General features: G+C 40.8%; 1 protein-coding gene across 2 annotated transcripts in view; it reads right to left on the reverse strand.

Annotated features, from left to right (window-relative positions):
• LOC122447587 (ATP-binding cassette sub-family C member 4-like) overlaps window positions 1-21,448 on the reverse strand; it is a 405,286-nt gene that overhangs the window by 125,254 nt on the left and 258,584 nt on the right. The window contains exons 4-11 of one of the 2 annotated variants that reach the window (XM_043478282.1): window positions 20,073-20,297; window positions 15,837-15,926; window positions 14,386-14,549; window positions 13,119-13,244; window positions 11,923-12,172; window positions 9,280-9,381; window positions 2,154-2,243; window positions 41-232 (exon numbers count right to left, since the gene is read on the reverse strand). The exons of the other annotated variant lie outside the window; for it this stretch is intronic. Of the exons in view, the coding sequence (XP_043334217.1) occupies window positions 41-232; window positions 2,154-2,243; window positions 9,280-9,381; window positions 11,923-12,172; window positions 13,119-13,244; window positions 14,386-14,549; window positions 15,837-15,926; window positions 20,073-20,297 (1,239 nt within the window). The remainder of the gene's footprint in view (window positions 1-40; window positions 233-2,153; window positions 2,244-9,279; window positions 9,382-11,922; window positions 12,173-13,118; window positions 13,245-14,385; window positions 14,550-15,836; window positions 15,927-20,072; window positions 20,298-21,448) is intronic. 2 annotated transcript variants of the gene reach the window in all.

A 21,448-nucleotide genomic window follows, 5' to 3' on the forward strand; every position in this document is an offset into this window, starting at 1 on the left:
TTGAAATTGGAGTATATGCAGCTCAAAAGTCATTACTCACCTCTTTCAAAGCACAAGCATTTATTACTTCTTCATATCGGTCTTCTTCGTATTTCTTCCCAAATAAAATATTACTTCTCACAGTTCCTGGAAACACCCAGGGCTGCTGTGAAACATATGCGATCCTCCCGTGCACGCTGACCTTCCCCTGGCTCGGGGGCAGCTCCCCCAGAAGAGCACGTAACAGTGACGACTGAAACAGACAGCAACACACACAGGTGAACAGGCAGCACTCAGGATGGAACATGCCCTGCAGCACAGCAAACCCCACCCTGCTGCTTGATCAAGGATATCAGAAAAGGATAAAGTGCAGCTCTGGATATTGAAGGAAAAAAAAATGCAAAAGAGCACTATTGGTCAATGTAAACTTAAGGTAGATAAGGAATATAAATATCATAAAAATCTACCCTGCCTGAGTTTCCCCAAATGAAGTGCTCTACTCAGCAAAGACTGTTTAACATCCTTCACTAGCAGAGCAGACCAGCAGGATGTGTACTTTCTGTATCTAATGCAGTTGTTCCTGCATCTGGATATCTGTTACTTGACAAACACTTGTTCTTAAAAAGCTACTTGGGGACTTCCCTGGTGGTCCAGTGGTGAAGAATCCACCTTCCAGAATGGGGGGAAGGGATAGTTTGGGAGTTTGGGATGGACATGTACACACTGCTATATTTAAGATGCATAACCAACAAGGATTTACTGTATAGCACATGGAACTCTGCTCAATGTTATGTGGCAGCCTGGATGGGAGGGGAGTTTGGCGGAGAATGGATACATGTGTATATGTATGGTTGAAATATACCCTCCACTGTTCACCTGAAAATATCACAACACTGTTAATTGGCTATATCCCAAAACAAAATAAAAAGTTTAAAAAATAATTATATCCAGATAATTTCAAAAAAAAAAAAAAAGAATCTGTTTCCAATGCCAGGGGCTCTGCTGAGTAGGTAGGGAACTAAGATCCCACATGCCCCAGGGCAACTAGGCCCACACACAATTAAAGAGCCCATGTACTGCAACTAAGACCCAATTCAACCAAATAAATAAATATTCTTTTTTAACTTAAAGAATTGTGTGAAGAATATATCCAAAGATTATTAATTAAGAGAACTCTGAGGTTGTTGTGGTCAAAGAGTTAAAGTCCATCATGTCCAGGGAGCTCAAATTCAGTGCTCTGAAACAACCTAGAGGAGTGTGAGGTGGGAGGGAGGTTCAAGAGGTAGGGGACATACATACACCTATGGCTGATTCATGTTGACGTATGGCAGAAACTGACACAATATTGTAAAGCAATTATCCTCCAATTAAAAAATAAATAAATTTTAAAAACAGGTAAAATAAATACATAATTTTTAAAAAAGAAATATAAATAAATAAATATTTTTAAAAGTCCATCATAGAGGTAATCATCTCCCTCTCGTGTACAAATCCCACCTTTAGGTTTCTGTATTTTGTTGTGCAAAACACAGGAGACTAAGTGTACATACACACGTCCTTCAAATCTGTTATAACACACAGAAGCGACATGCCTATGTCCACACATCAGAGCACTCACCACAATGGGCTGAAATAATCTGCCTGCATATCTGTCTCACCTCAGAATCTGGTTGCCTCTGAAAGGCAGAGGCATCGGGGTCTGGCTCATGTCTGTGTCTTAAGCTCTACCACATGGCTGCACATTCACTTACATGTGCACTGACAGGACCAAGTAAAGTCACATGAGGAAATGCTCAGAGCTTCTGGGAAGAGCTTTCACCACCTCCAGACTTCCTGGAGGGGCCACTGTGACAGAAAGAAGTCCCCACTGTCTCCGTCCATCCTGAACAGCTGTCACATTAATAATTTCTTTCACTGAAACAGCCAAACTCCCCATAAGCGGTTCCCAACTGTGCAACGTGAAACATCAAGAAGGAAAACACAGTCTGTTTATCCAGACTTATTTGCCCATGAAACCTTCTTGCAAAACTAATATTCTATGGAACGCACCTAGAGAAACACTGTTCTATACACACCTAATTCAAACTGTGTCACACTCAGCTCTGGGCTCCACTCTGAGAATTTAACAGGAGCTGCAGCATTGCGTCAAACTGACAAAAGGCATCACAACTTACTTTTCCTGCTCCCACAGGTCCGACCACAGTCAATAGTTCACCTGGTCTGATGGTAAACGAAAGGCCTTTTAGGGTTGGTGATTCCGATTCCTGCAAATTACAGTTTATAAAAACACATTCATTTCAACAAAGTAACACACATTACTTCAGAAAGTAGTTGAAAATAATATAATAGTCATTGATATACTAATATATCTTCCCTGGTGACTTCCCCTGTGGCTCAGTTGGTAAAGAATCCGCCTGCAATGTAGGAGACCTGGGTTGGGAGGATCCCCTGGAGAAGGGAACAGCTACCCACTCCAGTATTCTGGCCTGGAGAATTCCATGGACTGTATAGTCCATGGGGTCGCAAAGAGTCAGACATGACTGAGCCACTTTCACTTTCATGCTAATATAGCCCACATTTTTTCTCCTTCCTATTTTAAGATACTATGTCCTGGAGGCCTTTTCATCCAATCCTATCTCTATGGGTGTTTGAAGCAGCTATAATTGCCTTTAGGAAGATACTTTCTTTCACCAGATTTCCATACAGACACAGCTCTAGACACATAGAATTTAAGTAGTAGAGATGACAAGGTACCTGCCTGAAATGCAAATTGCATGATGCACACAAACTTATTAATATAATGTGCTTAGAATATTCAGGGGGAGGTTTCTAATCATTTATAAGTTTTCATCATGACCTTTGGTTTTACCTGTTTATCTCATTAATCTTCACATGGTGGCAGCATAAGTACCTAGCATGCCTGGTCTTTTAATAAATAATTTGAAATCACTAATCTCTCCATTTTCATTTGAGGTAGAATAAACCTCAGTAATGCTCAGCAAGCAAAAGGGCACTTTATATGAAGAAGTCACTCATGCTAAATTAACTCTTATAAGTAACGGTCAGAGCGCTAATTTAACAAGAGCTCTAATGTAACGCCAACAACAAAATAATGAAGAATAAAGAAATTAGTTATGACATCATGGGTCAGAATGATAAAGCCTCAATTTTATATGTGATACATGCATTACCTATCCTGGCTAAACAGGAGCAAAAAAGTGCTTCTACTGTAAGGAAAACAAAAAACATGGATGCATAGACCATGCATAGTCCAAAATGATGGAGAAGGAAAAGTACTCATCATGCCAATCATGGGTCAGATTGTTGCAGGAAGGGGGACCCATTCCAGGGCCCGAATCTGGGCTCTTGTCTAACACTCGGAAATGAATTGTCCGAGGAGACCCGTATGCTGACAAAGCAAGAGATTTTATTGGGCAAGGGTACCCAGGTGGAGAGCAGTAGGGTAAGGGAACCCAGGAGAACAGCTCTGCTGCATGGCTTGCAGTCTTGGGTTTTACGGTGATGGGATTAGTTTCCAGGTTGTCTTTAACCAATCATTCTGACTCAGAGTCCTTCCTGGGAGTGCACGAGTTGTTCAGCCAAATGGATGCCAGAGAGAAGGATTCTGGGAGGTGGTCGGACATGTGGTGTCTCCTTTTGACCTTTCCTGAACTCTTCTGGTTGGTGGAGGCTTATTAGTTCTGTGCTCCTTACCAGGACCTCCTGTCGTAAAACAACTCATGCAAATAATTACTATGGATCCTGGCCAGGGTGGGCAGTTTCAGTCATTGTTATTCTCCTAACAATATTCCTGGGAGACTTAGGGTGTCTGTACATCTTTACATGTCTAAATGTTAAGAAAACTGTCAGTAACTGCTATGTTTAAGAAAAATACACATACATAGTGGTTACATGAGATTCAGTAAAAGTCTAGATAATCTTCAAATTGATTTTTTTTTTCTTTCTGGAAAGAACTGAACTGATTAAAAAACGTTCACATACTAAAAAAAAAAAAAAAAATGACAATGATTTTTCACCACCAAAAATGCTAGTTCCAGATTTTAGGAATTAAAAACCTATCAATAAAAAGCTAGATTTTAAAACATGAGAAAGATTTTTTAAGCTTTTAAAATTTCTCCACTTCTTTCTTCTTGCCTGAGACTTATTATTCTTATTTTACTACTTTTCACTCAGTTATGACTACAAAATAGTGAGCTACCTACAAACATCAGCTTCCCATTACAGCCCCTCAGTCAGGGCCACACCGAGTTCCCTCCCTGTTCAGGCTTCAGGATCTAGCACTGCTCTGGGGTGACCAGAAGGGGGCAGCACTCGATAGCTCAGAGGCACTGGGTTCCCTCCCCCACTGGTTATCCAGGCTCAGGAGACACTGACTCAACAAAACACCATCAGCTGAGCCCGGACTCTGTGCAGACACAGATTGAAACCCCTGTTCCATGAGATCTGGAGGCTCCCACAGGACCTTTATTTTGCTTCTTTTTTTCTTATTTTGGCTGCACTGGGTCTTTGTTGTGGTGTGTGGGCTTAGTTGCTCCAGAGCATGTGAGATCTTAGTTCCTCAACCAGGGGTGGAACCCGAGTCTACTGCATTGGAAGGTGGATTCTTAACCACTGGACCACTAGAGAAGTCCCTGGGACCATTTATATTAAAGCTGAGACTTTCCCCACCTGCCCACCTGGGTATATAGTGAGAAGGTTACCGAGCTCATGTCTATCTCCTGCCTCCCAACCCAGCAGGGGCTTCATTCAGACTCAGCTTCTCTCCAAACTCCCAACGTCTGTGTCTGTGCTTCTCCCCCTTTCAAAGGCTCTCTCACCCATGATCTATGACAGCCCCTAATTACTAATGACCCCAGCAAGGGGCACAGTCCTTCCATAGGCAAGGCCAGGACACAGAACAGGGTGTTTGTTCTGTACTAAGGGCAAGAAGTCTGAGAACATGATATTCAGCTCTTGAAAGGACAAAATAGTTCATTTTAAAATGTCGCATAGTTTGGTACAAAAGAAATTCAATGGACACCTGCACACAATGCAGGGGTGTGTGTGCAGGGGACAGAAGGACAGATGCAGCATTGGGCGCCCCAGGTCCACTTGAACACCTGCACAGAGGACGCTTTGTTGGGCTCTCCCACCTGCTGCTCTGGGCTGCGGGCTGCCTGGCCGCCCTCTGTGTGATGACCGGCTCAGGGCACCATCCAGGCCCTGACGTGACTACAGCCCGGCTTTACTGAGCACCTCGAGAGCCCCAGTACTGCCACTCCTTAGGGGCAGCTCTCCAGCCCCAGAAATCTGGGAAACCATAACAGCTGTGTCTCCTGTTTAGATGTTAAGGCTGCTAACACTACCTGCTTTTGTACTGAATGAAAGGTAAAAGCAGCTGTTCAGATAATTCAACATTAGTGACTGCCAGGTGGTCAACACAGTTGCCACACCATACCAACCACTTCAAAAACCTCAGAGCTGCCTTCCCCTCCTAAGCTCCCACTACAGCTACTCTCAGCTACAACTAACACCACTCTAACTCCAACCTTGCACCTGTGCCAAAGCCTGCCTTTGATGCAGCCAGTTTCTTTAGAGGAAATGTCCTTATCTTGGGTGTATAGGCTGTAATTTTCTTTATAAATTCTGAAAATTAAAAAACAAAACTACCACACTCCATGGGCTTCCCTGATGGTTCAGATGGTAAAGAATCTGCCTTCAATGTGGAAGGCCCAGGTTTGATCCCTGGGTGGGAAAGATCCTCTGGAGAAGGGAATGGCCACCCATCCCAATTTAAATGTAGCCATTTTAAAGCCTGAAAGCTGCATTATTTTTTAAGTGAACTCAGGATGTACTTTAGTGACCAGAATTGAGAAGAATGTGCTAAATGAGCATCAATCAGGTGGATTTTAGGCTATCATTTCAAAAGTGGAATAAATTTAAAAATTTAGTATCCTTAGAGTAAAATTTTGTGCTTGATAAGTTGTTTTTTCTATGTGGAAAAAAAAGATGCCACACTCCAGATTTAAAGAAATGAATGGAAAAGATACAAAAATAGTAAAGAATAACAGATTATGGTTCATATTTGTAAAGCACCTTATATCGTTTAGAAATTAAAGAACAATGCCTTAAAGACTAGATTTAACCTAAAATGTTGGTGATTCGGTATTTCACATTAAAGAAGGGAAAAGTTTGTCTGAAGGTATAACTGTCGATGTGGGCAATAAAAAATCTGCTTTCAGGTACTATACTGTTAGTATTTAACTGAAGACTTACCTACTTTATTTCAAGCCTGCATAACTTAAAGGATTTATACAAAGTCAAAAGCCTTCATCTATTCAACCACCCTAAATTTTTCTTATGGCTGTTAAAAAGTATAAAGTTGATTTAATTATATTTTCCTTTGTACTTCAAAAAAGTATCCTAACACTGTTGTACCTTAAAAAGATTTCCACCAAGATTTCCTAAAAAGTAAGCTCTATGAGGCAGGAAGGAAACTGTTTTAGAATCATTTACTAACTCTTTAATGAGACAATCACTTTAAGTTTTGACACAGCAAATGGGACCAGTATAATTTCAGAAAAATAATTTTAGTTAATCAGATTACTGTAGATTTTTAATAATGATTACCTTGGGTAAACAGATCACGTTTTCATTCTTCTCTATCCTTTCTCAGTTTCAATTCCTGTGGTATGATAAGCATGCATACTTTGATCTCTCTAGTTTCCTTATGAATCAATAGTTTTTTCAGGTTTAGAGGGATCCTTCTTCCCTGCCTTTGACACACAAGATTAGTTCAGGGGATTAAGTCAGTTTAAAATGAGCTTTTGCTCGCTAAGTCTCCAGATCATTAAGGCTTTTTTTTTTTTTTTTTTAGTTTCTTTATCCTGCAGTGGCTGAATTTAGCATTTGGTTTTCAATATTTTTAATGACAAGCTGCTTTTGACCATTTCTTAAGCCAAAATTCCTTACATTTAGATAATTAAAGGTTCATAAAATGAAGATTCACTATTTTGTTATTGCTTGCTGGTGCAGCTATAGTTTGTTTTATTTGAAAGTTTATACATATCCCTAAAGTTTTTAAGTGCCTTAATTGTTTAATATCTCTGGCTTCAAAGGTTTCTGGGAAAAAGGTATGCTTGCCTCACATTTTTGTGTCTCAGTAGCAACAGTCTAGGTACCTCACAAAAAATTTTATTATGGTGCCATGACTGTTAGTTTTTTGTGAGTGCTATAAGAGACAAGATTCAGTTGAAAATATTTAGAATTTTCATTCCCCCAAAGTGGTAAAAATTAGCTGCAATAGCATAATTATCATTTACCTAGATAGGAATACCTTTGCTTTGCTTTGCTAAGTCACTTCAGGCGTGTCTGACTCTGTGACCCTATGGGCTGTAGCTCTCCAGGCTCTTCTGTCCATGGGATTCTCCAGGCAAGAATCCTGGAGTGGGCTGCCATTTCCTTCTCCAAGGAAACCTTGCCACACATTAATGTTAACATTGTAGCTATTTTCATGAAAATGAAGCTGATGAAGCCTCTCATCTCTGTAATTTTGAATATTGCTCTAACAGAATCATAATAAGCAATTAGTAAGATTTTATAAGAAGAACCTTACAGCAGAGCTCACAACCTTTTCCCCTCTTCCTTTAGCAGTTTAGTATCTTGAGTTAGTAATAATTTGGATTTTGTTTTTACTCTAGAAGGTATATAGAAACCTTTTCAGATTTTTCATCTGATTTATTCACATAGGCTGTAGTATAACTAAAATCCCTTATTCTACCTTACAGCCATTTATTGCATAGGCAGATACTGTTGTGTATATTTTTATTTCCGTTCACTAAAAACTGCAGAACCAATCTGTATCATATACCAAATTGATTTAAAATAAATCTACGTGTTTACTGGAAACTAAAGAAATCTGCTAATGAGTCACACAAAGTATGTACTAGCATTCACATAGAGCAGACTTTATAATGGAATTTTAGTGGTGCTTTCTGTAAAGGCTTCAAGAGCATTATGACGAGAAACACCAAGCAGGAGATGAATCCACTATATTAAGGTAGGAGAAACCATCAGGGAAGGTCAGACGCCTTGTGTGAGTTTCCATGGACAGAAGGTGCTGGGATGTGGTTTCATGCATCTGGGAACAAACCACTGTGTTGTCGGTGGAGAAGGCAGCTGCTGAGTCAGAAGCAGGTGAACATGATGCAGGTGGCACCATAGAGTCACAGGCACGAAAGACAGGGTGAGTCTACAGTCAGGACACATGCTCTCTGGTCCCCACTCTGACAGCCCAGGCTTCTGGGCTCTGATCTGGAGGGTGGGCCTTCTGGTGGAGGTGCCGCCTCCCTGAGTCCCTCCAGCCCTGAAGGTGGGAGCAGCTTCCTGCCTTTGATAACTGGTGGGTTGTCTCATGCACCACCATTTTGCTCTTTCTGGTTTTTTCCCCTCTTTTATCATCTATGTAACTAATTCCCTGCATGGAACTCTCTCTCCTGTGGTGGGGTTCAGTTTTCCTGACTAATCCCCACTGATAGAGGAGGGTGAGCACAGAGGACCACGGAAACAGGGGGCAGGGGGAGCATTTCTGTTGGTAAAGGGGCTGCACTGGGTGTGCAATACTGACAGCTTCTTGAGACCAAGCCCTGTTGTTTTTTCTGTTTGCCTGAACCTAACAAATAAACCAAGAGTTGGAAATCACCAGTTCCCCCTGTCAGCTTGCCACACAGTGCAGTTCTTTACCTGGGAATCACTGGTGCTCACTATATCCATCTGCTGTCTCCTGCCCCTGGCTGCCACCAAAGTGTCCAGAACCACCAGAAGCTCAGGATGGGGGAGGCCCCACCCTACCCCACAGCCAAGATCCAGATCATGGCCTAACTCTATATATAATACAGTGATCTGATAATCAAGGCAAAAGTGTACACTGATTCCCCAAAGCATATTTAACAACCAGTTGTGTATTTGTTAGTTAACCCATTCCACGCTACAGCATTTTGTCTGTCCAATTCCATAAATTCTAACGTTAGAAATGTATGGACTTTAAGTTCAAAATGTGCTAACACTTTGAAAGCTCTCTTGAAAGTGACAATGAGAGCAACATGTCAAACATCTTAGGTCAATTTCATATTTAATCATTAGATAAAAACCTTAATCCCAATTTTGAAAATTTTTGTAACATACTTTTGGTTAATGAGGAAGTCACATTTTATACCATGGGTAAAATCTAAAAATTCTCCAATAAATTCATGTCACAGTTGTATGTTAGCATTCAGGATCTTGGAATGGAAGATTTCTTACCTCATCCCAAAAAGCAGTGAAATCTTGCATGTCCACCATCATTTCACCACCTGACGGCAGCTGAGTGTTGAGCTGTGGTATTTCATCAAGTGATAAAAAATTCTACAGAAAAGAGGAAAAAAACAGATTGTTAAACTGCAGGAAGAAAGCACAAACAAAAACAATTGCTTTCCTGGGATTTTCTAACTTTGAACAGTCTAATACTGTTTCACTAACTGTACTTACAGTATTAGTTCACATCAGAACATATTAAATAATATATGGAATAATATACACTATTATTACAGCTCATGGTTGTAGTGGGAATTCCTAATAATGTGCTTTTACAGCCTTGAGAAATTTCACAGAAATAACACTTGGAAAAACAGCATACATTAAGAAACTTTATTATGATTATTCTTCATGTTTTTCTTAGAATAATAGCCTTTTTACAGACCCCGAGGCCAGACCCAGAAGGGAGTATGACTGGGATCATGAAAGCATGGACCTTGGAACACCAGATCAGCGTCAGATATGAACACTGCCTATGCACTTGCTGATTGTTTCTGAGACTTTCCCAGAAGGGAACAGCCTGGGGTAAAAACAAGGAGATCTGGGCTATGTCAGTGTAGTGTCTTGGGAAAGAAATATCAAAGAGAGTATTGTAGTCTGCAATTAGAAATAAAAGCTGGACTCAGAGTGGACTCTGCACTTCAGTCCGATAGAGGCTGCAGGTCCCCTGAGCAATTGGACCAGATTTCGTGTTCTGTTTTCATTCTTGTCGCTTGCTCCCAGACCTTTAGGGCAACACATGGTATATATCAATATAATCATATAATATAGTGCATTTGTTGCTGTTCAGTCACTAAGTTGTGTCTGACTCTTTGCAATCCCAAAGACTATAGCACTCCAGGCTCCCCTGTCCTTCACTATCTCCAAGAGTTTGCTCAAATTCATGTTGAGTCAGTGACACTATCTAACCATCTAATCCTCTGTTGTCCCCTTTTTCTCCTGCCTTCAATCTTTCTCAGCATCAGGGTCTTTTCCAATGAGTCTGCTTTTGGCATCAGGTGGCCACAGAAAGTACTGGAGCTTTAGCTTTAGCACTGGTCCTTCCAAAGAATACTCAGGGTTGATTTCCTTTAGGATTAGCTGGTGTGAACTCTTTGCAGCCCAAGGGACTCTCAAGAATCTTTTCCAGTACTACAATTCCAAAGCATCATTTCTTCCATGCTCATCCTTCTTTATGTTCCAACTCTCACATCCATACATGACGAATGGAAAAACCATAACTTTTGACTATACAGACCTTTGTCGGTAAAGCAATGGCTCTGCTTTTTAATATGTTGTCTAGGTGTGTCATAGCTTTTCTTCAAAGGAGCAAGCGTCTTTTAATTTCATGGCTGCAGTCACCATCTGCAGTGCTTTTGGAGCCCTAGAAAATAAAAGTCTTCCACTGTTTCCCCATCTATTGTCATGAAGTGATAGGACTGGATGCCATGATCTTAGGTTTTTGAATGTTGAGTCTTAAGCCAAATTTTTCACTCTCCTCTTTCACTTTCATCAAGAGGTTCTTTAGTTCCTCTTCACTTTCTGTCATAAGGGTGGTGTCATCTGTGTATCTGGGATTATTGATATTTCTCCCAGCAATCTTGATTCCAGCTTGAACTTCATCCAACCCCGCATTTTGCATGATGTACTCTGCAAACAAGTTAAATAAACAAGGTGATAATAAACACCCTTGATATACTCATTTTCCAACTTGAAACTAGTCTGTTGTTCCATGTCCTGTTCTAAGTATTGCTTCTTGACCCGCATACAGGTTTCTCAGGAGGCAAGAAAGGTGGTTTGATATTCCCATCTCTTTCAGAATTTTCCAGTTTGTTGTGATCCACACAGTCAAAAGCTTTAGTGTAGTCAATGAAGCAGAAGTAGATGCTTTTTTTTTGGTAGTAGATGCTTGCTTTTTCAATGATCCAATGAATGCTGGCAATTTGATCTCTGGTTCCTCTGCCTTTTCTTAATCTAGCTTGTATATCTGGAAGTTCTTAGTTCACATAATGGTAGGAATTATAAATTTGAAAGGAAGAGGGTAGCTAGAGAGAAAGGATTAAGCAGTAAATGAAAAAAGGACAGGGACGAAAAGGCCAATCCAAAAGACAGGCTCAGACATCAACAAGCAAAACATCTGTGCAGGAAAGAACTCATTTCAAACACAGAGAATTAAGTGAATCTGGGGCCACTCTTCCTGTCCAAGCAGCAAGGAGCTCCCAGTAAGTTTTTCCCCTCCCAGCCCAGAGAGGAATCTTGTACCCCAGGACTGTGCACAGTCACTGCCTAGTCACTAGAGTTAGCACAAGAGATGCACTCTGTTTGCTTCTCCTGCTTTTAGACATTTTAATCACTCTGAAAGCATCACCGCACAAGGGCCCTGTGCTACTGCTACTTATATATACTACTGCCCCTACATGAGAACCAGTCCTAGGATATCTATAATGCACTCTACCTAATAAGAAAAGAGTACCTACAACATTCTGGGAAGTCTGCCAGCTTTCGCACTGAGAGAGTTAAATATCTCCTATCTGGAACACAGTGACACCAAACAAAAGAAGGCATTTTACAAAAACTCCACCTACAAAGGAAAACAATTATTTGTCCCCAAACCTTGATTCTTTGGATGCTGATGACAGCCTCTGACACCTTCTCAACGGCCATGGGGAAGTAGAGGGTGCTTGAGAACCGCAGAGCCTCGAACAACGTCACCACCACAAACACTTGGCTGGCTGTGACATGGTTGTCAAGGAGCTCATTGGTGATGAAGGTGACAAAAATCATAATTTTGCTGACAGCGAAAAATGATGCCAAATTCATGCCCCTAAGGTAGGAACTTTTCAGAATCTTGGAAATTTCCTTCCTGGAAAAGAGAACATGAAATAGGTTTTAAAAGAAGCACCGATATTTACATGGAGGTACTACACAGTGCACACCAAGGGCTCTGTCCTAACACCAGAGCCACACACTTCATCACCACTTCACTTTTCCAACTAAACAGAGGCTTATTTAATGTTACCTTTTAAACACTGTGGGTCAACTGAACTGGGTTTGAACATTCTTTCAATAAGCATTCATAACCACAAGTCCTGGTACAGGCTCCCCACTGATGACAGAAAGACATAGGCCATCCCCTCCAGGAGCTCATGAACTTACAGGGGAAGAGAATAAGACACTCCAAAATTGTGAGGCACCGAGACATCAGACAGAGGCAGGCACCATGGCCTGCCTATTGTAATGGCCCTCTGGAAGCACACGTCCTGGCTATTGTAAATAGTGCTGCAATGAAGATTGAGGTACATGTTTTTTTGAATTCTGGTTTTCTCAGGGCATATGCCCTGTAGTTGGGATGGCTGGGTGGTATGGTAGACTTATTCATAATTTTCTAAGGAATCTTCAGCCTGTTTTACATAATAGCTGTGCCAATTTGCACTCCCACCACAGTGCAGGAGGGTACCGTTTGTAGATTTTTTGTTGATGGTCATGCCTACCAGTGTGAGGTGATACTTCATTGTAGTTTTGATTTGCATTTTTCTAATAAAGAGTGATGTTGAACATTTTTTCATATGTTTATTGGCTGTTTGTCTTCAGAAGCATATATAATTTTGACTTTAAGAAGATGGTAAATGGAACAGCAGGTTAAAATGACATTCCCCCTCTTCCACTTAACCCTCCTGCCACATGTGAAGTGTGGAGTTCATAGTATTTAAGCTCATCTTCATGTGAAAACTTGGTAAGACTTCTAACTTCAGTCAGTGAAAATAGGGGGAAAAGTACAAAAATATGGTGTGATACAAACAAAAACTTACCTTCTCAGTCTGGTAATAAGGTCTATAAATGACTTTTCCCAAGCATTCATTTTTATTGTTCTGATGCCAGTTATGACCTCACTCATGGTCCTGATCCTGTCATCCGTGAGAGCTGCAGTCTTACTCCTGAGGGGACAGATGTGAGATAAGACTCAGTGACCACAGTCCAATTTTCCATAGCAGCAGCAGGAGGCACAGGGAGGGACCAGGAGATTGATGATCCCCTACAGCTCTTCTGTGCTGACATCACAGGAAGGTCCTTCTCAAAGTGCACATGGAGAAAAAGACAGAGGAAGTCAACCATTCAAGGAGTAACTTGGAGAACTGGCAGTACTGGCTGAGGAAGACCTGAAGTGAGTCAGGTACAAACTCTCTGCCCAAGGAGATTGCAGTTGGGCAGGGAAGACAAAGACACTAAATCTAATGGGAAGACAGTGTCTGTGCTGTGATAAAACAGAAGTGAAGTGCTGGGGAGCAGAAAAGATCAGGCTGTTAATTCCACTGGGAAAGGAAAGCAAGAAGAGCTTTAGAGACCTGGTAGCACTGGAACAGGGCCTCGAAGGATAAGGAACATTTCTCCACAGCAAGACAGGAAAGGAAATTTCAAATAGACAAAACTATCACATGTAAAATCACAAAAAAAGAAGAAGAAAAAACTCAAGGGAGAAAAACTTCAAACAGCACAATACCTCTATCACCTGACAACCTGGACAATGACTCACCTCCAACCCTCTGGGACCTGCTTCAGGTCTATCTCATCACCATTAGGTCCTTCATTACCAGTCACTGTTCTATCACATATGCTGCTGGGACTGTGGGTCTTTATAAAGATATGGTTAATTAAGACTGACCTTGTCCTTGAGGCTCTTATAAATTAAAGGAAACACTGAATTAAAAACAAGACTACATACCTGAAAATTGCTCTAACACAAGCATAACAAAAATACACTCAGCTAAATTTGAGCCTATAAGATTATTACTATTTAATAAAGTTTAAATAATGTCAATGTAGGTACATTCTACTCAAGGACACTCCACTTATCCAGGTATGGTAGTGGGAAGATCCAGTGAATGCCATCATCTTTCCCCTTTCAAGATCAGCCTTCAGCTTAAGGCTGGAGCCTCCACTAGCAAAGCCTGAAGGGTCTACAATGCACACAAAGAAGAGACCAGAGAAGGCATTGGTTTTTTTCAAGAAAAGCATCAAGGAGATGGTGCATGTTACCAAGCATATATCACCTGTTTTTTAAACCAGTGTTTCTCTTACCGGAATGATGAAAACAACATCCCGAAGAAGCTTTGCAAAAGCAGAAGAATAATGAGAACTGCCATCCCAGCAAGACACGATATTCCAATTTCCATCCAGAGCAGAGTGGTCACTGCGATAGCCTGCAGTGGTCCCACCCACAGATAGTGCAAGAATATTGTAACCTTAAGAGAGAAAGACAAAGCCTTCTTAGGACTGCATACAATAAAACCAGTTAAGGACACGGTGTAGAAACAATCTGCTCTGAAGGAACAGACAGGAATCCAAACAGAAATGATCTCAGTGAGTTTTAAACCTGATGAAGCAGAAATCCAAGAGTACCCCAGATGACGCTATTCCGGGGCAGCACAGGGTCAGACTCAGGTACGTCCCAGGAGAACCTGACCAGCTGCACTGAAGGAAGACGTTTATTTTCTTCACAACACTGATGAGCTCAGGGCTTCCCCAGACTCTCTCTGTCCCAAAATTCAGCCCCTATCTCCCCAGAAGAGCCTATATTATGGTACCTACCACACTGTCCGATATCTACTTGTGTATTTACCTTCCAGACAGGCTGTGGCCTTTCCAGGGCTGAAATTAAGGATTATTAACCTTCAAATTAAGTAGAGGCCTTACATCATGTTTGATGAATTAATAATTGAAAGAGAAGTGAAAGTGTTGGTCGCTTAGTCATGTCCAACTCTTTGCGACCCCATGGATTGTAGTCCACCAGGCTCCTCTGTCCATAGAATTATCCCAGCAAGAATACTGGAGTGGGGTGCAATTTCCTTCACCAGGGGTTTTTCCTGACCCAGGGATAGAAACCAGGCCTCCTGCATTGCAGGTGGACTCTTTACCACCTGAGCCACAAGGGAAGCCCCCAAACTTAAAGGCCGGGATCATCCAGGAAAGAAAAGTGGGCTATACAGATCTGTCCAACAGCTACAACACTCTGGGTAACATGATCTATTCATAAGGTAAGTGTGAAATGAGTATGATGGGACAGCAGAGAGGAGGTTACATGTAGCTAGAGACCACCCACTTGGCATATTCCTCAAAGGCACCTGATGCAGCAGGCACTGAATAGGGTGCAGAGAACAATTCCTGCCCACCAGGACTTCATCCAGAGGAGGAAGAAGACAGTCCAGCAACACTTACACTACATGCCAAGAATGGCCACTCCAGGAGGACTGCAGGAACACTAACCAAGCTGGGCAAGAACACTGCTGCCTGCCTACTACTGGAGTATGTTACAGACAATGTCAGAAAAACAAAATTCTCATCTACAGGACAACACATATTATCACATCTAAGCTGCACACAGAAGAAATGAGGGTTGGATAAAGAGAACCTTTGTCTTGTGTCCTCAACAGAACCCTGGCCGACATCAAACCCTTGCACCTGGCATCCCAATAAGCTAAACCCAGTGAGAAGGATGGGAAATGGAAGAGGATCCCTCAGGGGCAGCTCACCTGATCAAACCTGTTCACATCGTTGGACAGCAGGTTGACTATCTGGCCTGTGGTGGTCTTCCCCATGGTGGAGCTACTCAGGCAAAGGGCCTGAAATGACAGAGGGAGACAGAGAATCAGATTCCTACAGTGATACCAAGTCAGTCTGAGAACATAGCAAAATGGAGTGTATTTTCATGGCGTCTTGTGTGGTGTCAGGACGAGCAGGATGATGCCTGAAAGCAGGGCTCTAGGGACCCATGTTCATCCTTAGATGATTCAATGTGGTGGCAGCCCTGTCTACAAGGACAGCAAAGGGAGAAGCAGGAGACAGAAGCAAAACCCTCCACCCTGTTTCTCAGTGAACTTGGACCTGCTTGAAGGATAAAGGAATATAGCTTTAGACTTAGGGGTCAACTAAAGCAATTTTGAGACAAAATCTAGACAGCATATTAAAAAGTGGAGACATCACTATGCCAACAAAGGTCCATATAGTCAAAGCTATGGTCTTTCCAGTAGCTTTCACATGTACAGATGTGAGCGTTGGACCATAAAGAAGGCTGAGCATGGAAGAATTGATGTTTTTGAAATGTGGTGCTGGAGAAGACTCTTGAGAGTCCCTTGGACTGTAAGGAGATCCTACCACTCAATCCTAAAGAAAATCAACCCTGAATATTCATTGGGAGGACTGATATTGAAGCTGAAGCTCCAATACTTTGGCCACCTGATGCCAAAAGTTGATAAACTGGAAAAGACCCTGATGCTGGTAAAGATTGACGCAGGAAGAAGAGGGAGCAACAGAGGATAAGATGGTTGAATGGCATCCCTGACTCGATGGACATGAGTTTGAGCAGGCTCCAGGAGATATTGAAGGACAGGGAAGGTTGGTGTGCTGCAGTCCATGGGGACACAAAGAGCCGGACAGGACTGAGTGACTGAACAACAACAAGATGAGAGTGGAGAGGCTGCCTCAAGGAAAGAGATTGGGCGACTTGAGCTATAAATCTGGTCAGTCATTAATACCAGGTGTGATATCATTTAAACACTTTGGTCTTCATTTCCTCATTCTAAAACTAACCAGTATAATATTCAAAACACTAATCCTGTGAGGAACCTGTGTTCTTAATGCCAGTCTGCTGACTTGATAAAAAGCACAGTCTATGCTGTACAATCCCTTCACTTGATAAAAGGCTCTGAAAAATTCCCTAGAGATCTGAGGAACCTGAACAGACCACCTCGAGCTGTTTCAACAGACCACCAGCTGGAGCCATGGATCCAAAGAAAATGTCATGGTTCATAAAAATGTTCCATTTAGTCCTCAAGTTAAAAGTGATATAGCCACAATGGAAGTGACTATGGCAGTTCTTCAAAAGACCAAAAGTGAAATTAACATATAGTATAGCAATTTCACTCCTGGGAATGTACTCAAATTAAAGCATGGACTTGAACTGATTATTTGTGCACTGTGTTCATAGCAGCATTATGTACAATAGTCAAAAGGTAGAAACAACTCAAATGTCCACTAACAGATGAATGGATACATACATTGTTGTATATACATATAAAGGAATATGATTCAATCTTAAAATGGACTTAAATTCTGACATCTGCTCCAAGATGGATGAATCTTGAAGACACTGCACTTACATGGCATAAACAAAATGACAAACATTGTATGATTTCACTTATATGAGGGACCTAAAGGAGTCAGATTCATAGAAAGAAGTAGTAGAAGGGTGATGACTAAGAGGAGGAGACTGGGGATTCTGTGTTCAATGGGTGCAGAGGTTCAGTTTGGGAAGAAGAAAAAATCCTGGAGTTGCACCGTGGTGATGGCTGCACAAGAATGTGAATGTACTTAATGTCACCAAATGGTGCACTTAAAAACAGTTAAAATAGTAAATTTTATGTTGTGTATATTTTAACCACAATTTTTTAAAATGGATGAACCAAAGCCAAAAGTAATTTTACCAAAGCTACAGAAAGGTAAATAAATGACAAGTCATCTTACATATGATGTGTGTATTAGTCACTCAGTCATGTTCAATTCCTTGTGACCCTATGGACTATAGCTCTCCAGGATCCTCTGTCTGTGGAATTCCCCAGGCAAGAATACTGAGTGGGTTGCCATTTCCTTCTCCATTATACATGATAAATATTCCAAATTACAAACTATGACTATGAGCTTGGCAGCCATTCCATTTCCAACACCAGACCTGCTTTCTCCTCAGGACCAGGGGTCAGGAGGTGGGGCCTGAGCATGAACCACAGAGGCTCCCAGGGGCCTTTCAGAGCCGCTCGGCAGCCCCAGCTGTGGAATTGGCCCACCTGTAACCTGCAAGAAATGTCTTATTTCTCCATCTCACTAGAAATCTACATGCAAGGCTGTGCACGAGGAAATTCCCATGTTTCTGGAACTTCAGGTTATGTATGTACACAGTTTCTGACTTTGTAAAGGAACAATTATTTTAGGCTAATTAAGCCAGTAAATGAATACTGTGGGAGATGTTTGCATTCATATAAGCAACATACAAAGTCAGATTAGATTTCCCAAAGGAGACATTCCAAAGTGTTAGTAGGAAGAGAAAGAAAACCATATGGACAGTGGCTCACCTATGCAGCAAATCACGAGCTTTGTTTGACTAAACGATCATCTCAAATCTAACTTAAGGTTTTCACAGTGCAGTTCTGGTGAAATTTTCTGCATACTTATGGGAACTAAGCATGATCTGGAAAGATAAACATCTAGCTAATTTGTGGGGAAATCTGAGTATTTGTCTACTAAATAGCAGAAGGTGCAAGAAAAACAAAAATGATGATGGCTGACAATGAAGACTCTTAACTGGAAGGTATGTCACCCAAGGAGAAACTGGGATCATGTGCCATACCCAAAAACACAGACAGTGAGATGCCAGGCCCCTGAATCCACACAGTCCCAACATTTAAGAAGAGTCTACTCAAGGAAAGATAGGAGAAGAAATTCTACATTTTGCCCAGAAAAGTACTCCAAAGAAACAGGAGCTCTAGATAAGTAACAAATAGTAAAAGAAGTAATAATTTTCATTTAAATCACCTGGTTTTATCTTTCATTGAGGATTTTCTTCATTTTTAATAAAATTAAATATATTTACTATGTGCAATGTGATGTTTTGATGTAAATAAACATTGGGAAACGGTTCCAGTAGGAAAACAAATGAACATACCCATCATCACACATAGTTATCCTTTTGTGTGAGTGGTGAGAACACTGAAGATCTACTGTCAGCAAATTTCAGCAATAAAATACAGCTAAATAATTTTTTTTTTCTAGGAAAAAGCAAACAGCCCGGGGCAAAGAGATATGCAGGGTCAAGTTTGTAAAGAGCCCTTCAGTTCTTAACACTGTAGCAATTCCTTTGTAAAAACAGCTAAAATCCTTAATTCTTTTAAACTAGTTAAGACTAGGGTAAACTATAGAATAATTCTGTGGCATTTCTCAACACAAAATCACTGAACACACCAAATCCGGTCTTATTAAAAGTGCTAAAATGCATACTAAAGAAAAAGGAAATATTGAATTAAGAAAATAACTTGAATGAATAGCAACAAATTCTCACCAAAATTACTAAAAACTGCAGAAGATTTCAAGTTTCATCCCAACATTCAGCTCTATTCTTTAATACCATTATAAACAATCATAGCTACAAAATGTAGTGAGAGAATCTATGCTTGGCATGGGTTCCATTTATGTTTTTCTTTAGTTCACACAATTACATTCAATATGACTAGATGGGTCATTTAAACATACAATCATTCCCCTTCTCAAATGCATTTTGTGCTCCTAGATTTAATTTTATAAATCCAATCAATGAAGTTTACTTTTAAATACAAATTTGATGTAAAAAATGGTCTTAATGAACAACAAATTTGCCACAAATACAGCTACAAGATTAAGGCATGAAAACACTGAAAACCAATTTGATACTTTTTATACTTATTTTTTAATTAGGTTCCATTACAAGCTGAGTGGATATTATGCAACAACCTGTGGATAAAAGTTATCAAAGGCAGCCCTGACCCTATCTCAACACAAAACTTTTCATCATTTACTGGTAAAGTTTGCTTAAATGACAACAAAATTGGCCTGATGCAAATAGCAAGCCTCTCTAGGAAGGTTAAATGATCATAGTTACAAGATGTTTAATTTACAGAGAACTTTCCCAAAACGTTCCTGATGCTTCAGGGGAGGTACACACCGCGGTACCGCATGACACTTACCTTGCGGTAGATCATATGGCACACTGCTACTCTCAGCCTCATCCCCACACGCTGAATATGATAGAAGTACACGTGGTGCAGAATAGCCCACACGAGCACGCAGGCACTCAGCCCTGCTGCGTAGCCATAGGCTTCGTGCAAAGCGGCAGAATTGACAGGATCATAGTTTTCCACATAAGTAATAATTTTCCCCAAAAATACGGGCAGAACTACTTTGGTGCCTTCCTGCAACAAAAAAGCCTTAATTAGAAATACAAGTCATGCCAGTTTTCTTAACACTAGCTTTACTTTTATTATTAGCTTGTTAAAAAGCCATCTTGACAAAATGCCACATTCATAGTACTAACCTAAAAGAAAAATACACAGATCCACTATCTCCAGTAAGACAAGCAGACAACAGTTTTAACATAAGCCCAAATCTTACATTCAAAGACAATAAAACCTTAGTATTGGATTGGCCAAAAAGTTCTTTCAGTTTTTGAAGTGAAGTAGCTCATTCGTGTCCGACTCTTTGCAACCCCATGGACTGTAGCCTGCCAGGCTCTTCCATCCATGGGATTTTCCAGGAAAGAATCCTGGAGTGGGTTGCCATTTTCAGTTTTTAAGTAAAAGTAAAAGATACATTTTTCACTTTCACTTAGAACTTTGTTGAACAACATCTTTAAAGTTCTGTTTCACTATCTCCTGCCATTTTTCAGGAAACCTGATAATTCCACCTTCCCAAAACTTTATATCTTTTTGAGCAAAGAACGATTTCAGGTGCCTTTTACAGTCTTCTTGGGAATTAAAACTTTTTCCATTAAGAGAATTTTGTAAAAAACAAAATAAACAGAAACCCAAAGGAGCAGTGTCTGGTGAATATGGCAGATCAGTCAGAACTTCCAAGCCAAACTGTAACAGTTTTTGCCTGGTCATCAAAGAAATATGCGGTCTTACATTATCCTGATGGAAGATAATTCATTTTCTGTTGAATAATTCCAACACATTTCACCAAGTGCTGCATTAAGTTGGCCTAAGTGGGAGAAGTACTCATTGGAATTAACTGTTTGGTTTTCCAGAAGAAGCTCATAATAGAGGACTCCCTTCCAGTCTCACCATATGCACAATATCACCTTCTTTGGATGAAGACTGGACTTCGGTGTGGTTGGTGGTGGTTCATTTCACTTACCCAATGATCTCTTTCATTCCACATTAGTGTACAGTATCCACTTTTCATTGCCCATCACAATTTGCTTTTAAAAAGGAGCATTTTATTTATGGTTACATTGCAGTAGAGAATTACATGTGGAAATAATGGTCAAAAAGGTTTTTCTTTTTTTCCCTCGCTTAACTTAGGTGGAAACCAAACATCAAAGTGATAATATAACCAAGATGGT

Source organism: Cervus canadensis, chromosome 9 (assembly GCF_019320065.1).
Source record: "Cervus canadensis isolate Bull #8, Minnesota chromosome 9, ASM1932006v1, whole genome shotgun sequence".
In the NCBI taxonomy this organism is placed as follows: Eukaryota; Metazoa; Chordata; class Mammalia; order Artiodactyla; family Cervidae; genus Cervus; species Cervus canadensis.